Genomic DNA, 17,172 nt, shown 5'->3' with positions numbered 1-17,172 from the left:
CAACAAACAAATGTTTTCACAATAAAAAACATCTTTCCATCTCTGCTGTTGATAGCAGAACTTGTCAAAAGTAAAAAGCTGGTGAGACGGTTTTATTTTCATCCCTTTTTTAAACTCCTGTATCTTCTTAGCACCTTTCCTTCCTTTCCTCCTGTTTCTCCTGAATAATGAGTTCTCCTACCTGCCTTTTAAGTAGGTGGGAGCATTGTTAGGATGCTTGCAGTTGCATAGATGTAAACCAGGGTTTATGGCACTGCTGCCTACAGTAACTTCCTTAATTGTTCCTCCATTTCAGGTGGCGACACATAGCAGGCGTGAAGTCATAGACGAACACATAGAGGCTAAGAAGTGATCACGGTTTGTGACGAAGACGTACGAGTCATCCCAGTATGAGAAGAAGCTGGATTAGTATTTGAGGCCACTCATCTCACAATCCATCAGGTTGTGTTATTCTCCCTCAGTGACTCTGGCCTCTTTAACGGTGTTCGCACAACAGCGAGCGCACACACACGGTTAGGTTCGCTCCCTGCCAGTGTGACTAGACAGCACTATTTATGAGCACTATTGGATTTCCACTGGGTGGTGGACAAACAGAACTGATGCTTCAGGGTGTGCGGGTGGGAAATTTCAGACAGCTGGCAAATCAATAAAAACCGGGGACCTTGGGAATATTGGCATGGCTGCTGTCTGGTTGTACTGGTGACATATCCATATCCTGAGTGGTGACGTGGCTATTTCTTAATATGCAGTGTTGCAAATCGTGGCTATCTCAATCCCAATGGTGAGAGCTGGCTTATGGTGCAGGGGATAGAACTAGGGAATTAAGGAAATATTTGCTGAGAAAATGATAAAAAGAAAAGTGTTTGTTGTTTTGTTTTTTTCAGCATAAACTGCACCACAAGGTCATAGAAGTGACCAGTAGTGTCACGATTTTTTATTTTTTTTTAGAGATCAATAAGCTATGTATATGTCAATTATGAAAGGTCAGGCATATCTGAGTTAGAGTTAGTAAATACGTTTTCAAAGCTTCAGTGTTGTGGCCTTACCCTCGGATCATGGCAAATGACTCATCACTGGAGAAGTAGGCAGCTCCCGGGAGCACCGTGACAGTCTCCTTCCCTGCGGAACAGACAGCTGACATGTTTAATTCATGGAGATGCAGCAGCTGCAATTTTCTTTTAAAAGTCTCACCTGCCGATTCCGATTTTCTTTCTAAGAAATTGACAGTCAGGCTTTTTTCACCACCATCCCGAAAAGTTATTTCAACCTTCCCGAAGTCAGTGTAACCTGTCGAACATTCTAAATTGTATCCTTTAGCTTTGTTATTGCCAACAGGTTCCCTCTCGAATATCTATTTTATCTTGCTGATAAACTGCAGTTCAAACAAACTGTATTTACTCAAGTTTCTTGGCAAAAATTAAATTTTACAAAATTAAATTTGAACACATCATAACATAATTGACCTGCAACCAATACAATATATTTATTGGATAGAGCTTGAATGCATCATAATGCAAGTCAACGCAACCTCCGTTAACGTTAGCTTTTAACTCAGTTATAAGCAGACTGTGCTGCCAGAGCTGTTGGCAGGCGAGCCGGTCCCCAAGATTACTCTGAGGAGCATACGTTGAAATTAATAATAATATAATAAGTGTCTGATTATGTTATTGTTCCAAATATTTTAAGGTTGTTCCTCCACAGTTTATTTTGGACTTGCAGTGGTGATTAAAAGCTTTATGTCTTCTTCACTTACACTCAAACATTTTCACACCAGCAACATGTTATGGCTGTTTGTGGCTGTGACGTTACTGTCTGTGCCGATGTGTGCCAACATAAAACTATCATGCGCTGGTGGCGGCGGCACAAGCGTGCAAATGTGAACGGCAAAAATACCGAAAATGTGAGACTGATCGGCCGGTCACCATTCATGACCGATCAGCTGAAAAACAGTTGCTTTCGATAAGCAGCTGATCAATCAGTGCATCTCTATGAATCTATTTGGCAAAAACAAAATATTGGGATTGATTTAACATAGCATAGAGGTTAATATCACTTTAAAAGTGGATCTGGATCAAACTTTAAATTACTTTATAGAAAATCCATTGTACACACACACACACACATTCATCAAAAAGTGTGTGTGTATAATGCAGGAAATCAGTTGTCACCGAAAAGGTTTTTTAATCAATCCATAATTTAGTTGGATTTTTACATATACATAGATTTATCATCGTGAAGAACTGATTAGGATAACCCTCACCAGCATTAATCAGGTCTGCATCCACTGCATCCTCAGTGGGGTACGGGCCCTATGCAGAGAGAAATGAAGATAAACAAGAATGTGCGCACAGGCGAGGCAGCCACATACTCTCACTCGTCACTCAGCCTCACCAGCCATGATCCTTCAAAGGAGAGAAAGACACAATCACATGTTGGTGATTGGATGAGACATTGATTTTCTCTGTGCCCAACAAAAGGAGCAATCCTTTTGCATGGAGAGGGGAGGAGAGAAGAGAGCAGTATCTCTTTAAAACTGGCATTCATAATCAAAAGAAACTTTGACAAATAAGGCATTAGCATAGGCGCCTACTTTCTCCTGCCAAAAAGTCATTCTACAGCAGCAGCAGCCTTTGTTGAAGGCTCTGTCAGCAAGAAATGATCGCGAGACAGAAAAATGAAAGAGAAAGTCGACCTGCCACAATCTGGCAAACCCAGCACATTTAAAATGTCTTGCTACATGCTCAGAGCACAATTCAGTTTAAAAATGTTCCACACAGGATGGAAAATAAGCTGCTCATTAGCTTGTTTAGTTCAGATTGGAAGCACTGAAGCCGGAGCGGGAGGAAAGCTCTCTGTAGGTGTCTTACCAGTCCCAAAATTCCATTTTCACTTTGGAGGTTTACGGTGATGTCTGGTTTTATAAAGTTGCTGGCCAGCATGGGGATACCGATACCGAGGTTGGCTGTTTGGCTCTTTGTTAAAGATGGCAACTATTACATTTGTAGTCATGCATTGTGAAGCAGGTATTACAGAAACATACTCAGCATTGATTTGAAAGCTGCTTTAACAGAAACAACCGTACACCAGAGAGCATACCGTGGACATTTTGGTGTAAGTTTGAAAGATTCCACAGAGCTATGAAGTCACAACATTTCCAACATACCAAATATGTCATGCTGAACTATAGGGGACAGTGAAATGGAAAAGAAATCAGGGACGGGTTAATAATAAATCAGCCACTGAGCCATCAGCCATGAGGACCAAAGCTATCACAATAAGATGTAAAAGTAAACTGCTGAGAAAAAAAAAGTTATTTGAAAGTGCAATCAAGAGCACACAGGCAACAATTATTCATTATGTGTGTTGAAAAAAAAAGCTGTACAGAAAGAAAGAGGTTTTACTTAATTAAAGGGAGGAACCTAGAGCACAACGTGATGTGATTTGGGGATTTGCTCGCTGCTGGAATTCTTTTTAAAGGATACCATACATCCCATCCTCAAACTCCAGAGCAGCCCGGCGAATGATCCTTTCCCGAACAATATCCGAGTCCTTCTTTGGTTTGGGCTTCTCTTCTTGGCTTTTCTTCACCGTGCGTTTCTGGAAGCGTACAGGAATATACGAGGATCAGGGAGACAGCATGCTGAGAGGATATTTCTGGCTGAGCATAAAGACACATATGAATAAGAAGAGCTAGCATGTGCGTTTCTGAACAATGATGGAAATGTGAAATCCTGCTACAATGGCTTCGTCAGAAAGGGGTTGACTCATCTTTGCTGTTAAAGGATTAATCATGATTTTCAATAAAGTGACTCACATAATTCAGACACGATAGAGAGAATGGATATGTATGTTCTGTGTAGGCCTGGTTTTGTACCTCGATCCTTTTTTCGTAGCTGGCTCCCTGGACAACCCTGTGGACGTAGATGCTGGGTATGTGGATGTCCTCTTCAGCAAAGGTCCCGACATCCACCACCTCCTCCACCTACACAGAGGGATGAACACGACCATTGAGATTAAAGATCAGATCAGGAACCCACGCACAGGTGGAAGTGCGCTGCCAGGAAATGACGTCCGTCTACCCAGCTATGAAATTGAACAGATTAACTGATTGAAGACCAAGAGTTTCTCTCGTTCTGCTTTTGCGGGGTTATTATCTCAAGCATTTATCTTGAGTTTTAGGTTGTTGGGTATTTTTTAATGCCCAAAAGAAAAGGAAGCTTAAGCGTTATTTTAAGCAATACAGCAGACTTTTCAAATTTGCTTTGATATCAAATCCTAAATTGAGCTACAAACAACTCTGAGGGTGACGCACAAGCAGACATTTGCACAGCAAATATGATCTCACTGGTTTAAAATGTCTGCTACCGGCATGTAGTAAGGCAAGGTAAATATTTGTGGGAGAGTCTTACATTCATTCTTTTAGCAACGCCACCGGGTTCACTGAAAGCTGTCTGTGTACTCAAAACCAGCCTGTGTGACTAAAAACAGAGGAGGATCATCAGACACACCGGGGCCCAGGGGACAGAGCTTGATCCTGAGATCAAAGGAGATGGAGAGTGGGGGAGATTGTTTTGGTGTTGGGAGGATTTTGGTCGAACCAAAAAAAGAAACATACAATGTTTAGCTACATATCTATATTTTCAGGTCTATTCCACACACTCCGGCCTCAAGAATCTCTCACGACATTTACAGCTCAGCTTATTCTTTGGTTCTCAGTGGAGCTGCTACAACCTTGGCCATGTATATTGTCTACATACACCCCATTAACACTTTAATCACTTTTAATATGGCAGCATGTTGTGCGTCAGTAATCGACTAAGCAATATATTCCTGACTCCGAGACAGAAGTGCACCACCTCTCTGTAGAAAGTGGCCAGCAGCAGACGAAGAGTGTACATAAAGGGTTATTTCTGTCCGACGAACAAGACGGATGGAAGTGGCTATTGATTTAAGCTGAGCTCGGTCAACATGCCTGGGATAGAAATCCCAGAACAAACGCACCTGCGCCCTCCTCCTTAGGTAACATTAGGAACTGCTATAAACTGAGCCTCAACTTACATAGGTGTTCAGGGACAGCATGTGTGGGCTCCACTCAATCTCGCCGCCCGTTTTAGCCTGCTCTAGCTCCTAAAAACTCATATGTCATGCTTACATTTGTACGTTGCGTTATTAAAACGGAAGAATCAGATTAGATTTAGAGGACGGATTGTGCTTATAGATAGATAGATAGATAGATAGATAGATAGATAGATAGATAGATAGATAGATAGATAGATAGATAGATAGATAGATAGATAGATAGATAGATAGATAGATAGATAGATAGATAGATAGATAGATAGATAGAAGAGACCCCCAAGAGGAAGGAGGTGCAATTTCTTTCCTTCTGAAGATGCATCAAGGGGGGGGGAGCACTTGGAATCTACACTAAATTAAATGGAAAAAGAAGAGTTATCGTCACATCTTTAGGGACCAAAAGGGGACTTAACCATGACAACATAATTCTCGCCCTCCCTTTTTACGCTCCTGTGCAGCCTCACAGTGTAACCTACTTATTCCATTTACATGAGGGGCAAGCAGCCGTTCAGAGCAAATTGAATTGAATCTCTCCTTATCTCTACTTCCTCCCTCAGCACTCGGCACTGACTGAGAGGAGTCAATGGCAAAGAGTGGATCCCATCTTAGCGTTGTCATGGATACGCAGGCTTTGGTCTGTGGTGAGCTCGGGCCACTCAAGGCTGTAGAGTGATTTTAAGACTCCTTTTCTGGCTTCCCTCGGTCGGGTTATGGTAAATCTCTGATGCTCCGCAGTGAAAACGAGGCCATGCGAGATGAGATTGGTAGCGCGAGAGAATTGATACGGCGGTCCCACACATCCGCCCACATCTTCCTCTGGGGGCTTGATCTGTCTTTTGTGAGAGTGATGATTTCCACAGACATCTTCATCAAGCAAGACTGAGCTCATCACATTATAAAACAGTTACAGGGAGAACATAGGGAAGACTGGGGTGCAAATATTTGATGGTGTAAATTTTGTCTCCTCGATCTAAAGGTCAAATAGCGTGCCCCTCAAAAACCAACAGCAACAGTGAAAAAAAGAAATTGCACGTCAAGGACGAGTTTCAGTTTCAGTTTTTTGGTTGTCAAAACACACAAAAACAAACTATGTATTCAGCTCGATTTTCAATTAGCCTTCCGTAGCTAAGTCGCAGCACAATAACAAGCTCATACAATTTAAATGTGCCGAGTACATAAAAAAGCCTCCTGCTCCTTTCATCTAGGTGATGTGTCCTGCCTGCACCGGTGCTCAGATGCAGTTCAGACAGGAGGTTCAATGGACGGGGACGAATAAAGCATTGAAATGAAATAATAAAAATAACACGCACACACACACACACACAAAAGAATAACACACAGATACACACACACACACCAATGAGCAGGTGTGTGGAGCAAGCAAACAGGCACACGCACAGACACATTGATATTCCTGTAACTGTAGAGTGATTTTCAGATCAATGAGAGCAGAGCCAGGCATGAAGTGAGCTGGCAGGAGGACAGAGGGAATCAAAGTGGCCTACGGGGACACAACAAGCCTTTTTTTTTTTTTTTTTTAGCTTTGTCAAATCGTGTTACTCTCAAACTGATTGGATCACAATGCTCGCAGATTCCTAGAATAAACCACCAACAGCGGTGTTGCATACATTGTTTTCTCTACGGTTATTAAACAAAGCTGGAAATGTGCCTTGTTTATCAGAAATGTGTGCTAAAACAAGATAAAAACTAAAAGTGCTGTATATACAGTCGACCGCATTTTCAAGCGCATGGAACTAAAACCAAAAAATGATCGGTGAGTGAAAAACACCAGCATGCTTTCAGACAGGAATTGAGATGCAGCCAGACAACACTTCAGTACCAATCACACTCAATGCTCTGAGCGAAGGTATTCATTGGAGCTGATCACGCCCCTATTGACCATCTGGCATACGTGCACCAAATAAACAATGTGAGATCATATCGGCATGATCATTTTGATAATTCTAACAAAAATAAATAAATAAGTAATCTGCCAGCTTCTAAAAGCTACTATATTCATTACATCCTTTATTAAAAAGGGCAGTGGTTTAAATGAATGCCTTATCTTCCCAGGGTTGTGCCAAAGGATAATTACATTTTTCCTCTGATGATCATTGACCCGCAACACATTTAATCAAATTTTGGTCATTTGTCATCAGTATCTTCTGGTGAACAAGCAATTTCAACATCTAGTGCGCACGCTGAAACAACATTTACCGAGCAAATGTTTGCTCTCTTAAGTGGAAGTGGAAATTTAGCCTGATGGAGGTAATACAAGCGGAGGTCTGGTTGTCACCAGGATACTGAGGAATCTTCTGCTAGGGACTATAAATATTTACATCAAATCTTATTTCAATCTGGCAAGGAGCTGTTTGGCTATTTTATTTTGGAAGGCTTGGGAGCACCGATAACACCAGTCTATACTACGCAGTACGCACCACCAGGCGCTTTACAACTACTATTAGTACTACTACTACTACTACTACTACTACTGCCGCGTGACTATTCTATCCATTAGTGAGGAACGTTAAACTGGTTATTTAACGGTCTCGATTTAATACTGGTGACTCTTTATGACCAACATAAGTAAATGGAAACAATCAGAGAGAGGATTGGCTATTTTTCTATAGTTATTCTTAATGCTTGTTATAGGTGCCACCAGGTTGGATTCTGCGCGAAATCAGATGAAATCCTGCAGGTTCACCAGAAACTCCTTCAGCTCAGACTCCAGCGGGGCCTCTAGAGGGGCCTCCGGCAGCGACCAGCCCACCGCTGACCGACACAGACAAGGCTTTGCGGTTGCCTTCCGCCTGCCGCCAGAAGCTCCGGTGGGAGGGTGACAGCCCAATGCCCGGCAGTAGTGTTATCTCCTTCGGCTAGAATCAAAGCGCTGGTGTTGGCACAACGCTGGTGGAGACCCAGGACATATTGCTGGGCCCACTTGGGGGGGCCCAGCAATCAGACTATCACACCCTGCTGCAGTAAAATGAGACATTTTCTAAACGGACTCTGGGGCTCCAAAAACACTACCACTTTTGTCCATAGGGACCGCCAAATTCAACAAAATGAAAGTTCCTTGAAGTAGCTTTAATAACTTATTTCTGAGTATTGAATAGTCAATTTTAAGTGTTAAATCAGATCTGTATAACGCCTTGACAAACAGATATTACAGACTGTAAAATCCTCAGTGGCCAACACTATAATTGCAAAGCTACCTGACTTTACGATCCATCATGTTCGTGTTTTGTGTGCGTACTGATATGAGACAGTCCGGAGAAAGAGATGGCGTGGTTAGGGGCAACAGAGCAAGAGGATGACAGTGACACCACACTCTCATTATCCTGTGTATTTATAGCCTCTCCATCTTCCTCCCAGTGTGCGTATGTCTCTGTTTGTGTATGCGGGCACTTGGCCATGCTATGCTGCCGCTTTCGAGGATCAGCTCCGGCTCCATCCTCTAACCCAGAATACTGACAACATGAGCAATCTGCTTCCTCTCAGTGGAAACTCTCCTCGCCTATGACAGCCTTCATGGCATCCAGGAAATAGGAGACAGCCAGCCAATGCAAACCCTGACGACATTATAGGAACTAAAAATACATGTTTCGAAGGACACACACTGCACACCAAAGGACATTGTGTCAGAAGGATTTCAAACTCCAGTCCGAGCTCAAATGGTAATGTTTACATTTCAAAGAGCACTTAAGCCTCTGTGCAGCCAGCGTCAGATTCAGATGATAGGCAGCCATCACAGAACTTTGAACATATAGTCACAGCGCGTAACATGCAAATTTACCATTTCAAACATTCAGTTTGTGAATATGTTTAGCAAATCAGTCTTCCTCTTCTGCTAGCTCCCATCATCTCTTTTTTTAAAATCTATACTCTCCTCTTTTCTGCCTTTCTGTTGAAAACCCTTCTACAGAGACCTGCAGTACAGCTGATTATTAAACGAGCCATGCGGGTTGTTACTGGCTTTAGTATCAGTCAGTAAATGTCAGCATTGCAAGTGTATTTAAGTCTATGTCGAAACTGGCTTCCTCAAGTCAATGCCATCACCAATTGCTCTGTTTGGCCTCTATTTGGCGGTGCAGACGGGCAAATACTGCTATCAAGATCCCTAAAAAGGTAAGCTGTAAGATACACTAGTTCTTAAATATGAATCAGCTTTTCTTTTGAGACTTTATCTGTTTGAATTAATGCCTGAGCAGAGCAGCTGCAAGCCCACAGACTACATTCAGTCGACTACTTTAATCAGACGCCAGTATGATTTGGATGTTTAGTATGTGCACAAATGTATGCACCCGTGCCGAAATGGACAGCCATAGTTTCAGAGAACTGACACATGAATGTAGAATAGTATCTGGTCTTGTAACTCGGCTACCATTATCACGCCTGCTGCTGTATATACGAGTTCATTCATGAGCTCACCTCGTGGTGTGTGACTGTATTTCTACCAAGGCTTCTATAAAGGAATTGAGTTGTCCTCCATCACTATCAAGGTTGCTTATTCATGAATCGATGTGTAGTCTCACAATCTCAAGATAGTATCAGCTAAATGGATATGCTAGTGCAATGTCATTGCTATCAGTGTCATCGCAGAGTGTTTTCTTCTCTCGCATGCATACAAACGAGCATACGCACGCTCTTGTGGGGAAAAGGATGTCAAAGGCTTTCATTCCCCTCTGTCCATTGTTATTACAGCAATTTGCTCTGGTTGTAGCTCAGCCAGCCCTGTCATTACCACCATTTGCTCTGGAGAAGTTTCAGCTCAAGGTTTAAAAAAAAACCAAAAACCCAAAACTGTGACACAATACTGAGGAAAACATTAATATTGCTGGTGTGACATACTATATAGTATGTCACAAATGAGGACTAATGTGCAATGCCTTTGTAGAGATACTGGCTCAAAACAAGTGCCATTACTGTATTGCACAATGAGGATGTTCATATCAAAGCCCTGCTAAAGCAAAACACAGATCCACCTGCAGTGCAATACAAGTGTGTTATAAAGTCAACACGAATAAGGCTTTCACATAGCAGCTCTGAGACAGGGCAGTGAATGCCTATGGCATTTTACACTGCATGAATTAGCCAATCGGCTAGCAGACTTTTCCTTACTCATCGCTCTTCATCTTTTACTCAGGGTTTAAGTCACTGTATCTCCCGACATCGTTCACAACGGTATGAAGAAGATTAATCATGTTCACATCACGTAGGTGCAAGTCTATCAGAACAGCGTCAATTAGGAAAAATGTAGCGCCTGCAAACTACTCCATGCCAAAATATTAATTAATGACTATGTTTCCATCCTACGTCAGGTCAGATTTCTGATAAGTGGCAACCACACCCATATTTATATATATAATGCACACCAAAAATCAAACAAGCTCATGTAAGATCAATGGTATGACCATGCTTATGGGTGGGTCCATGTACATATGTTAGTGGGAGGCAGTCCAGCAGGTTAAGGACCAAGTACCACCAGCCTGGAAAAAGTGGGGCACAAGCTCATGCGGAGATTTGAAAAATAGTATATAAATGTGCCTTTGGTGGTCTATAAATAGAGCTAATTAGCCGGCGTATTGGAAATAGGCATATAGCAGCTGGAAGAATCAGGGACCTGCAGTTCAGCCAAAAGTAACCTGATAAAAGCAGCATATATTGACAGCCCCCCCCCGCTACGCCCAGAGCTGCATGCTTTTTTAATGTACTTGTAGCCTGCAGGAGGGGCCTCCTTAAAGGTGCAGGTAGTCACCACTGCTGTGCCAGGTTTTGCAAAGGCATAAAAAGTCAATGTCAAATCATGACATTTATTGCACATCTTATGTTCACGAAAGCTAATTCATGAACCTCTTAATGCAGGAAATTATGGGGGAAATGAGTGGATTCATAATTATTTGCCAACACTACGGTTTCCTGTGTTTCGCAAATGTGTGCCATTTCTGTTTCAACACAAATGTACAGTGGGAGGTTAAGGGTGAAACCCTGGGGGACGGAGGTCATTTATACCCAATTAGACCTCTAGCTTGGTAAAAGAACATAGTGACAAATACATTCATTAAATTCATGCATGACTGGTTGGTTGTTTTTGTGCACACACCAACACCCACGCCGCTGCATTGCACTGCCACAGTGACAGAATACAGTTGAGTCATTTACCGTGACTGATGGTCGAACAACAGCAGAAACCACTGCTTTGATCCGGTCTCTGGTGTATTGCATCCCACAATGCAATGGGGGCCTTCACTGTAACTGTGATAAGGGAATGACTGGACCAGCTGGAATCCGTGGAACATTGAACAATTGAATAGCAGGGTTTGGTTGCCTAGTAACCATGACAGGAGCTGTTGATGATCTAGTCATTTTCAAAGTGCTTTTTGTGTTTTCTTGTTTTCTGAGACCCCTCCTGCCTCTTGTAGTTTAGATCCAGTAAGAAAATAAATAAATAAATATAATAGAGGACTACAATGATGTGCCAGTGGTTACTGACCTGAAGGAATGAAGCCGTAGTGGTGGGTATCGTCACAGTTTGATCTCTTTATAATGGCTCATGTATCATGATGTCATTTATATTAGAAGTTTGTTTCTTCCCAGATTATACCATTAATGTCGTACAGAAGTGGAGTCACCAGGTTACCGATCTATACGTCTCTAATGGATTAAACACCCATTCACTGAGCCTGAGGCAAACAAGATATTTTGATGACTGACAGTTATAGATATGAAGTATGTAAATATTTCAATTGAATATGCCTTTCAAAGAACAGAGTCATAAGTGTAAGTTAAGAACTTGTAAAACACATAAACCGGACACAGTCATCTCATTTTGCAAGTTAGGAGGTCAAGCCGAGCTAATTAAAACAACTGTTCGGCAGCAGTGGGTCGGCTCGACATGTTTTTAATCAAGAGGCTAATTGGGCACCGGCGTTATGTGTCAAGCGGAAACTCATCAGTATTTATGGAACTTACTTTGACGCCCTTCAATGTGGCGTTATGGATATTTTGGCATTTCCTTGACTCTGATTAGGAGAATTAATTTCATGAAGTATTTTTTGAAGAAAACATTGAATTGAATCTGGAATGAATCAGATAAATCAGCCAAGCTGTTCTGGCCTTGTTGTATGTGCTGTCCAAGTTGCTGCCCTTTAACTGAATGTGACAAGTGCATGATCTTTACTCTACCCAATTTTCCTCAGTCCGGTCAGTCTCCCGCCGCAATGTCCTGACATTTTTTTGCCCTTTGACAACAATGAATTGCTTAGCTCCTGAACAGCTGGAGCCAGGTAGGCTCCAGCTGTTCAGGAGCTACAGAGAAATGAATCTGATGCAGCAGACAAGCAGCTTATTCTGCAACATGATCGTCAGAGAGCTTGCCGCACGCTGGCCCGGGCTGCGAGTTACACGAATGGCTTCAGAAAAACACCTGAGTCCGTCTGTTGAATCCTTTCCCGGCCTTAACGAGTGCACCGAGAGAGCAGGGTCAATGTTGACAGCACCTCGCCATATTCATGACTGAGCATGCTCTGAATCCTAAAAGATACATTTATTTTCAGAGAGATGGTAATTGCTTCAGTATCAGACATAAAAAGGTTCCTAATGGGTATTGCAATACAGGCCCATCATGTTATTGTCACGACTAAATAAGCCTGTCATAGATAATGTTCTTATGTTACCTGCACTGCCATAGAGAATGGTAGAAACCGTGTGATAAATGACCTCGATAGGATGATAAGAGAAAGTGTTCAGGCAGCTATAACGGGATTCCAAGTGCTTAGCACAACTAATGAATATCATTCCAAATACACTTTTGAAATATGAATTCATTTCAAATTCCACAAAAATTGTATGCATCTGACATGAGCACACAGTGAATCAGTATCAAATGAGGAAGAGACCTCACTTTTCAGTTGTTGTTATATTTTCAAAAAGCAAGTAACATCAAATCAATAACCACACGATGTAAGGAAGTTTTGAAATGTACCGAATTCCAATTTAACGTTTAAAAAAACCTGTTTGATATTGTTTGTCAGACCGAAGCACCACTGACAGTGAATGCCCCAGCGGATAGAAGCATTGAGTTGATCCGTGGATGACAAGTGTCTGAAAGGACTATTTGTTATTAGAACGTGATGTGAAATAAGGAGTGAAATGCAAAATCTTCAAAGACTCGGATGAAACTGACACAGTCTGGTTTTAGTGCTGGCAAGGAACATAAAATTACTTTTTAAAATGGATTAATTTAAGTTCAGATGCAAACGCAGAGCTTTGCTTTCCAAAAATAAGACGATCTGTGACAGGGTGAGGACTGCGTTTTGGTTAAGGTTAATTGATTGAGACATTACTTCTTTTTACAAATAGGCAATTTATAATTTCTTTAGGCTCCACGCCAATGTCTAGTTCTCAACTAAAAGACTGTACACTGTGTCCTTGTTGAAAAATGTATTATTTCTGAATACATGAGAGTTGGCAGAAGCTGCTTGGTCCATAACCTTTTCTCGGTGCTTGTTAACTCAAGCAGGTCAAGTGCTTCCTGGAAGCTTGTGACAACGTGGGATCTAAATCTCACATTTAACTTGTCACGTCATTCCCTCTCTCTTTCTTTCCATTCCTGCCACTGTATGCAAGTAGAAACGCCACAAAAACAATTTCAGAAAAAAAACTAAAATACGCAGCCTGGGTCTCTAAACCCATGAAACAATTATTTCATCCTCTCCACTCACCAAACATACCCCCGAGCAGATGATTCTGGGTGCACAGAGGTTGAAGCAGGTTAAATCCAACCAATTATGCCTGCATCTCATAAAGCAGCCGTCTAAGCAAAGCTGCATTATCATTCATGTCACCGCCGTCTACATTACAACTCCAGCAGACGTCACACAGACACATTTCTTGGTGGCGCTGCTGCCGTCAGAGTGACTAGTCTTATTATCCCTTTAAAAGAAAATTAGCTAATTTCTTTTTCCACATAGAACTGACTGTCCACAATTCATTGATGTCCATCATCGGCATCATGGGTGTCGTCAGCACACACGCAGTGGGTTAGTCAGGCACGATGGGAAATAGTGCAGAATACCATCTTAAGACTTCTTAAATATACCTGTGCTACTTACCACTTTAAAAGGCTCTCTATACGGCTGTATAGTGAGAAAATGTACCCTCCCCATTTGGTCCCACACATTTCTAATCAACAGAAAACTAAATCTCCAGCAACAGTGAAATAATTGAAAATGTGCTTTGTGGAACCCACTTAGATTTATGAGAGCCCCTTCGCTACCCATTTATTTTCTGAAAGCGCCTCCTGTGTTTTATGGTTTTCACACACGCAGTTTTTCTCCCGGCTGCTCTCTTAATCAAACGGTGTCTATATGGGAGGTGTGAAGCCGTTTTGTGTGTTGGAGAGACACACACACACACACACACGCATAGACACAGAGGGAAGAAATGAGCGATCACATTTCTAGACAATCAAAAGCAAGACAGGTGGGTGACCAGACAGATAGGATGACACAGACATCCCAGAGATAGCAGGACGTTCAGACTTTGTTTTCGGTCATACAGATTGAGGCGAAGATCTTTGAACTTCTAATCTTTTCATAATCTGAGGTCTAAGAGTTATTTTCAGATGAATATAAACCAATTCCAATTCCAAGTGATCCTTTCATCCCACGACCATAACACATCTGGCCTTACACCTGTAACATGCCCGTCTCACATTTCTGCTTCTGACCTCGAGTGTGAAAAGGATTTTTTCTTTTTTTTCCTCTACCTTGTCGTTTGAGGTTGGTTAGATAACATCCATTTGATGATGACTGTGTTGTTGTTCTTCCGTTACGGGTGATTAGGTGACTACAGACTTTGTGCGGTTGGGTTCAAATGCCAATGGCATTTTTATTTACACCATTTCCTTCATGATCTACAGTTAAACATAATTAAAATGTTTCTTAATCCACATGGATATTCTTCTGATGTAGGTGGCCGGCTGATTTAGTTTGTTGAAAGACAAATTCACACATTCACACGCTCATATGAGACCAGTTCCAGGCGGAGCTGGAAATTAAAAGGTGCAGAATACGAGATTGGGAGTATTTCGATTGTCTCAACGGCTATAAACATGTCGATGGCGAGCCAGAGGCGCATAGCTAACGGTGCTAACAGTGCAATCTATCGCAAAAGTGCTGACAGAGCTAACAGTGTTCACCAGAGGGGTGACCAGAAGGTGGGTGCTACACACGCTTTATCAGCTGCAACCACCGTATGAGAGCAGTGCAGAGCGGCGGCCGTGAGCTAACCAGTGGGGCACGCTCACATGCACTAACGTGCACTAACGTGCACTAACGTGCCGGCCTGGCTATGTCAACAAAGCAAGGAGAAGCTCAGATAACAACACACACAGCAGGAGAGCGACTTTCAGCTGCAAGGGCCAGAATAACTAAATTCCTAGAAAAGGAAAGTCTACATAACACATGAAAACCATTAAAAGGAAAGCCCAAGTCCGTGTTGTTGGAAATTCATACCTCAACTATGGTGGTTTTGGCTGCCTTGCACATGGGCTGGTTGAAGTTCCTGGCTGTTTTCCTGACAGAGGAGAGCAAGAAAGAAGTGATATGAAAACAAATAATAATATTTCAATTAAAAAGGCAGAGATGAGCAAGTAAACGCAAAAACTCTCAGTGTAATGTCCCATATCTAGCATCTGGTACGGCATGTCAGTTTACTGGAAGAGACCGCTCTCTTGTGGAGAAATACTTTACTACATCTACTAATTGGTTGGCGCAAATTACCTTACTGATGGTAGATGGAGGGTCAATACTGAATTTAGACTGACGAGGATATCCATTAACTTAATGAGTGATTGATTATCTGGATTTTTCTGACGTTGTTCCATGTACACTGTTAGTAATGATCAGTGATGATACTAAACCTAACCTGAAACGAGTGTGCTGTGAGAATAATTCAAGATATAGAAGCTGATGCTGATATGATATGATAACAAACATATCATGTTGCTAGAATCAGTCCATACAGTACATCCCTCAAAGATCTTATAAAAGTTCAAGGTTCAAATAATTGAATTTCCATTGAAGAACATCTTCAATGAAAACCAATCCCGACCTTTCCTTAAACTGTTTCACTCTCGCCACATGACATTGGCATCATGTGCAGATTGTTGTGCAAACACGAGCAAGGTGATAGAGATCAGTCTAATGTGCTTTGAGGCAGGAAGGACCCGAATCCTTTACTAGATAAATACTGGTATATTCCATTTCATCCGTTCGTTACCTGAAAATAATGTTTCCGGCCTTGTCAGCTTTCCACGCCTTGACCAGTGCGAAATCTCCAGTTATGGCCTTTTCCATGATGTAGTGCCTGCCATTGAACTCCCGCACCTGTACAATGTCAACCCAATTCAAAGAGTGAGTGGCGCCGGATGCAGCATTTTCAGACTTGGCCCAGATATGCGAGTCCAGACCGAGGTTAGTCATTGCTGCTGATTTTTTATTAATTTTTTCACACAAGAAAATCAATAACATGACAAACATCCGTGGCGACGCATTACGCCATCTGTGAAAAGCCTTGTTTCCCTCGTTATTTAAAAGGAGAATGAATGTGTGTTTTTTGTAATGCAAAGCCTATTTTGAGGACTTCTTGAACCCAGGTCTACATGCATCTTCCACTGTGAAGAAAGGATGTCTTTCACTTCTGGAGAGAACAACAACGCACCATATCCAGCTTCCTGGGAAGCAAAAAGTGCTCAAAACGCTCACCTCTCTCTTCTCACTGGCGATGGCAATGCTGCCATCTTTGTTGTACTTAATAGGAGAGCCTCCCTCTTGGATCAGTGTGCCGTAGCCAGTGGCTGTGAAGAAGGCTGGAACCCCAGCACCCCCGGCCCTGATCCTCTCTGCAAGAGTTCCCTGAAGGGAAAAAGAGTGTCAGATTAAAAGAAGACTACAATATATAAATGTCCACTGCATGCCTTTGTTATTGTCCAGTACGTCACATATACAGTATGAGGTCTGATCATTTGGATGTTGGAATTGAACATGTCAAAACCTCCTAAAACATAAAGTTATGTATAGACCTTTCCATGTT

At 42.1% G+C, this 17,172-nt stretch overlaps 1 protein-coding gene across 1 annotated transcript in view; it reads right to left on the bottom strand.

Moving 5' to 3' along the window:
- oxct1a (3-oxoacid CoA transferase 1a) overlaps positions 1-17,172 on the bottom strand; it is a 42,555-nt gene that overhangs the window by 18,536 nt on the left and 6,847 nt on the right. Inside the window, exons 5-12 of the mRNA XM_079160911.1 lie at positions 16,845-16,994; positions 16,360-16,466; positions 15,594-15,654; positions 3,875-3,982; positions 3,483-3,597; positions 2,868-2,962; positions 2,261-2,309; positions 1,047-1,119 (exon numbers count right to left, since the gene is read on the bottom strand). Coding sequence (XP_079017037.1) covers positions 1,047-1,119; positions 2,261-2,309; positions 2,868-2,962; positions 3,483-3,597; positions 3,875-3,982; positions 15,594-15,654; positions 16,360-16,466; positions 16,845-16,994 — 758 coding nt within the window. The remainder of the gene's footprint in view (positions 1-1,046; positions 1,120-2,260; positions 2,310-2,867; positions 2,963-3,482; positions 3,598-3,874; positions 3,983-15,593; positions 15,655-16,359; positions 16,467-16,844; positions 16,995-17,172) is intronic.

Source organism: Pholis gunnellus, assembly GCF_910591455.1.
Source record: "Pholis gunnellus genome assembly, chromosome: 6".
NCBI lineage: Eukaryota > Metazoa > Chordata > Actinopteri > Perciformes > Pholidae > Pholis > Pholis gunnellus.
The sequence above is the reverse complement of the archived record's forward strand: the minus strand, read 5'-3'. Positions and strand labels throughout refer to the sequence as shown.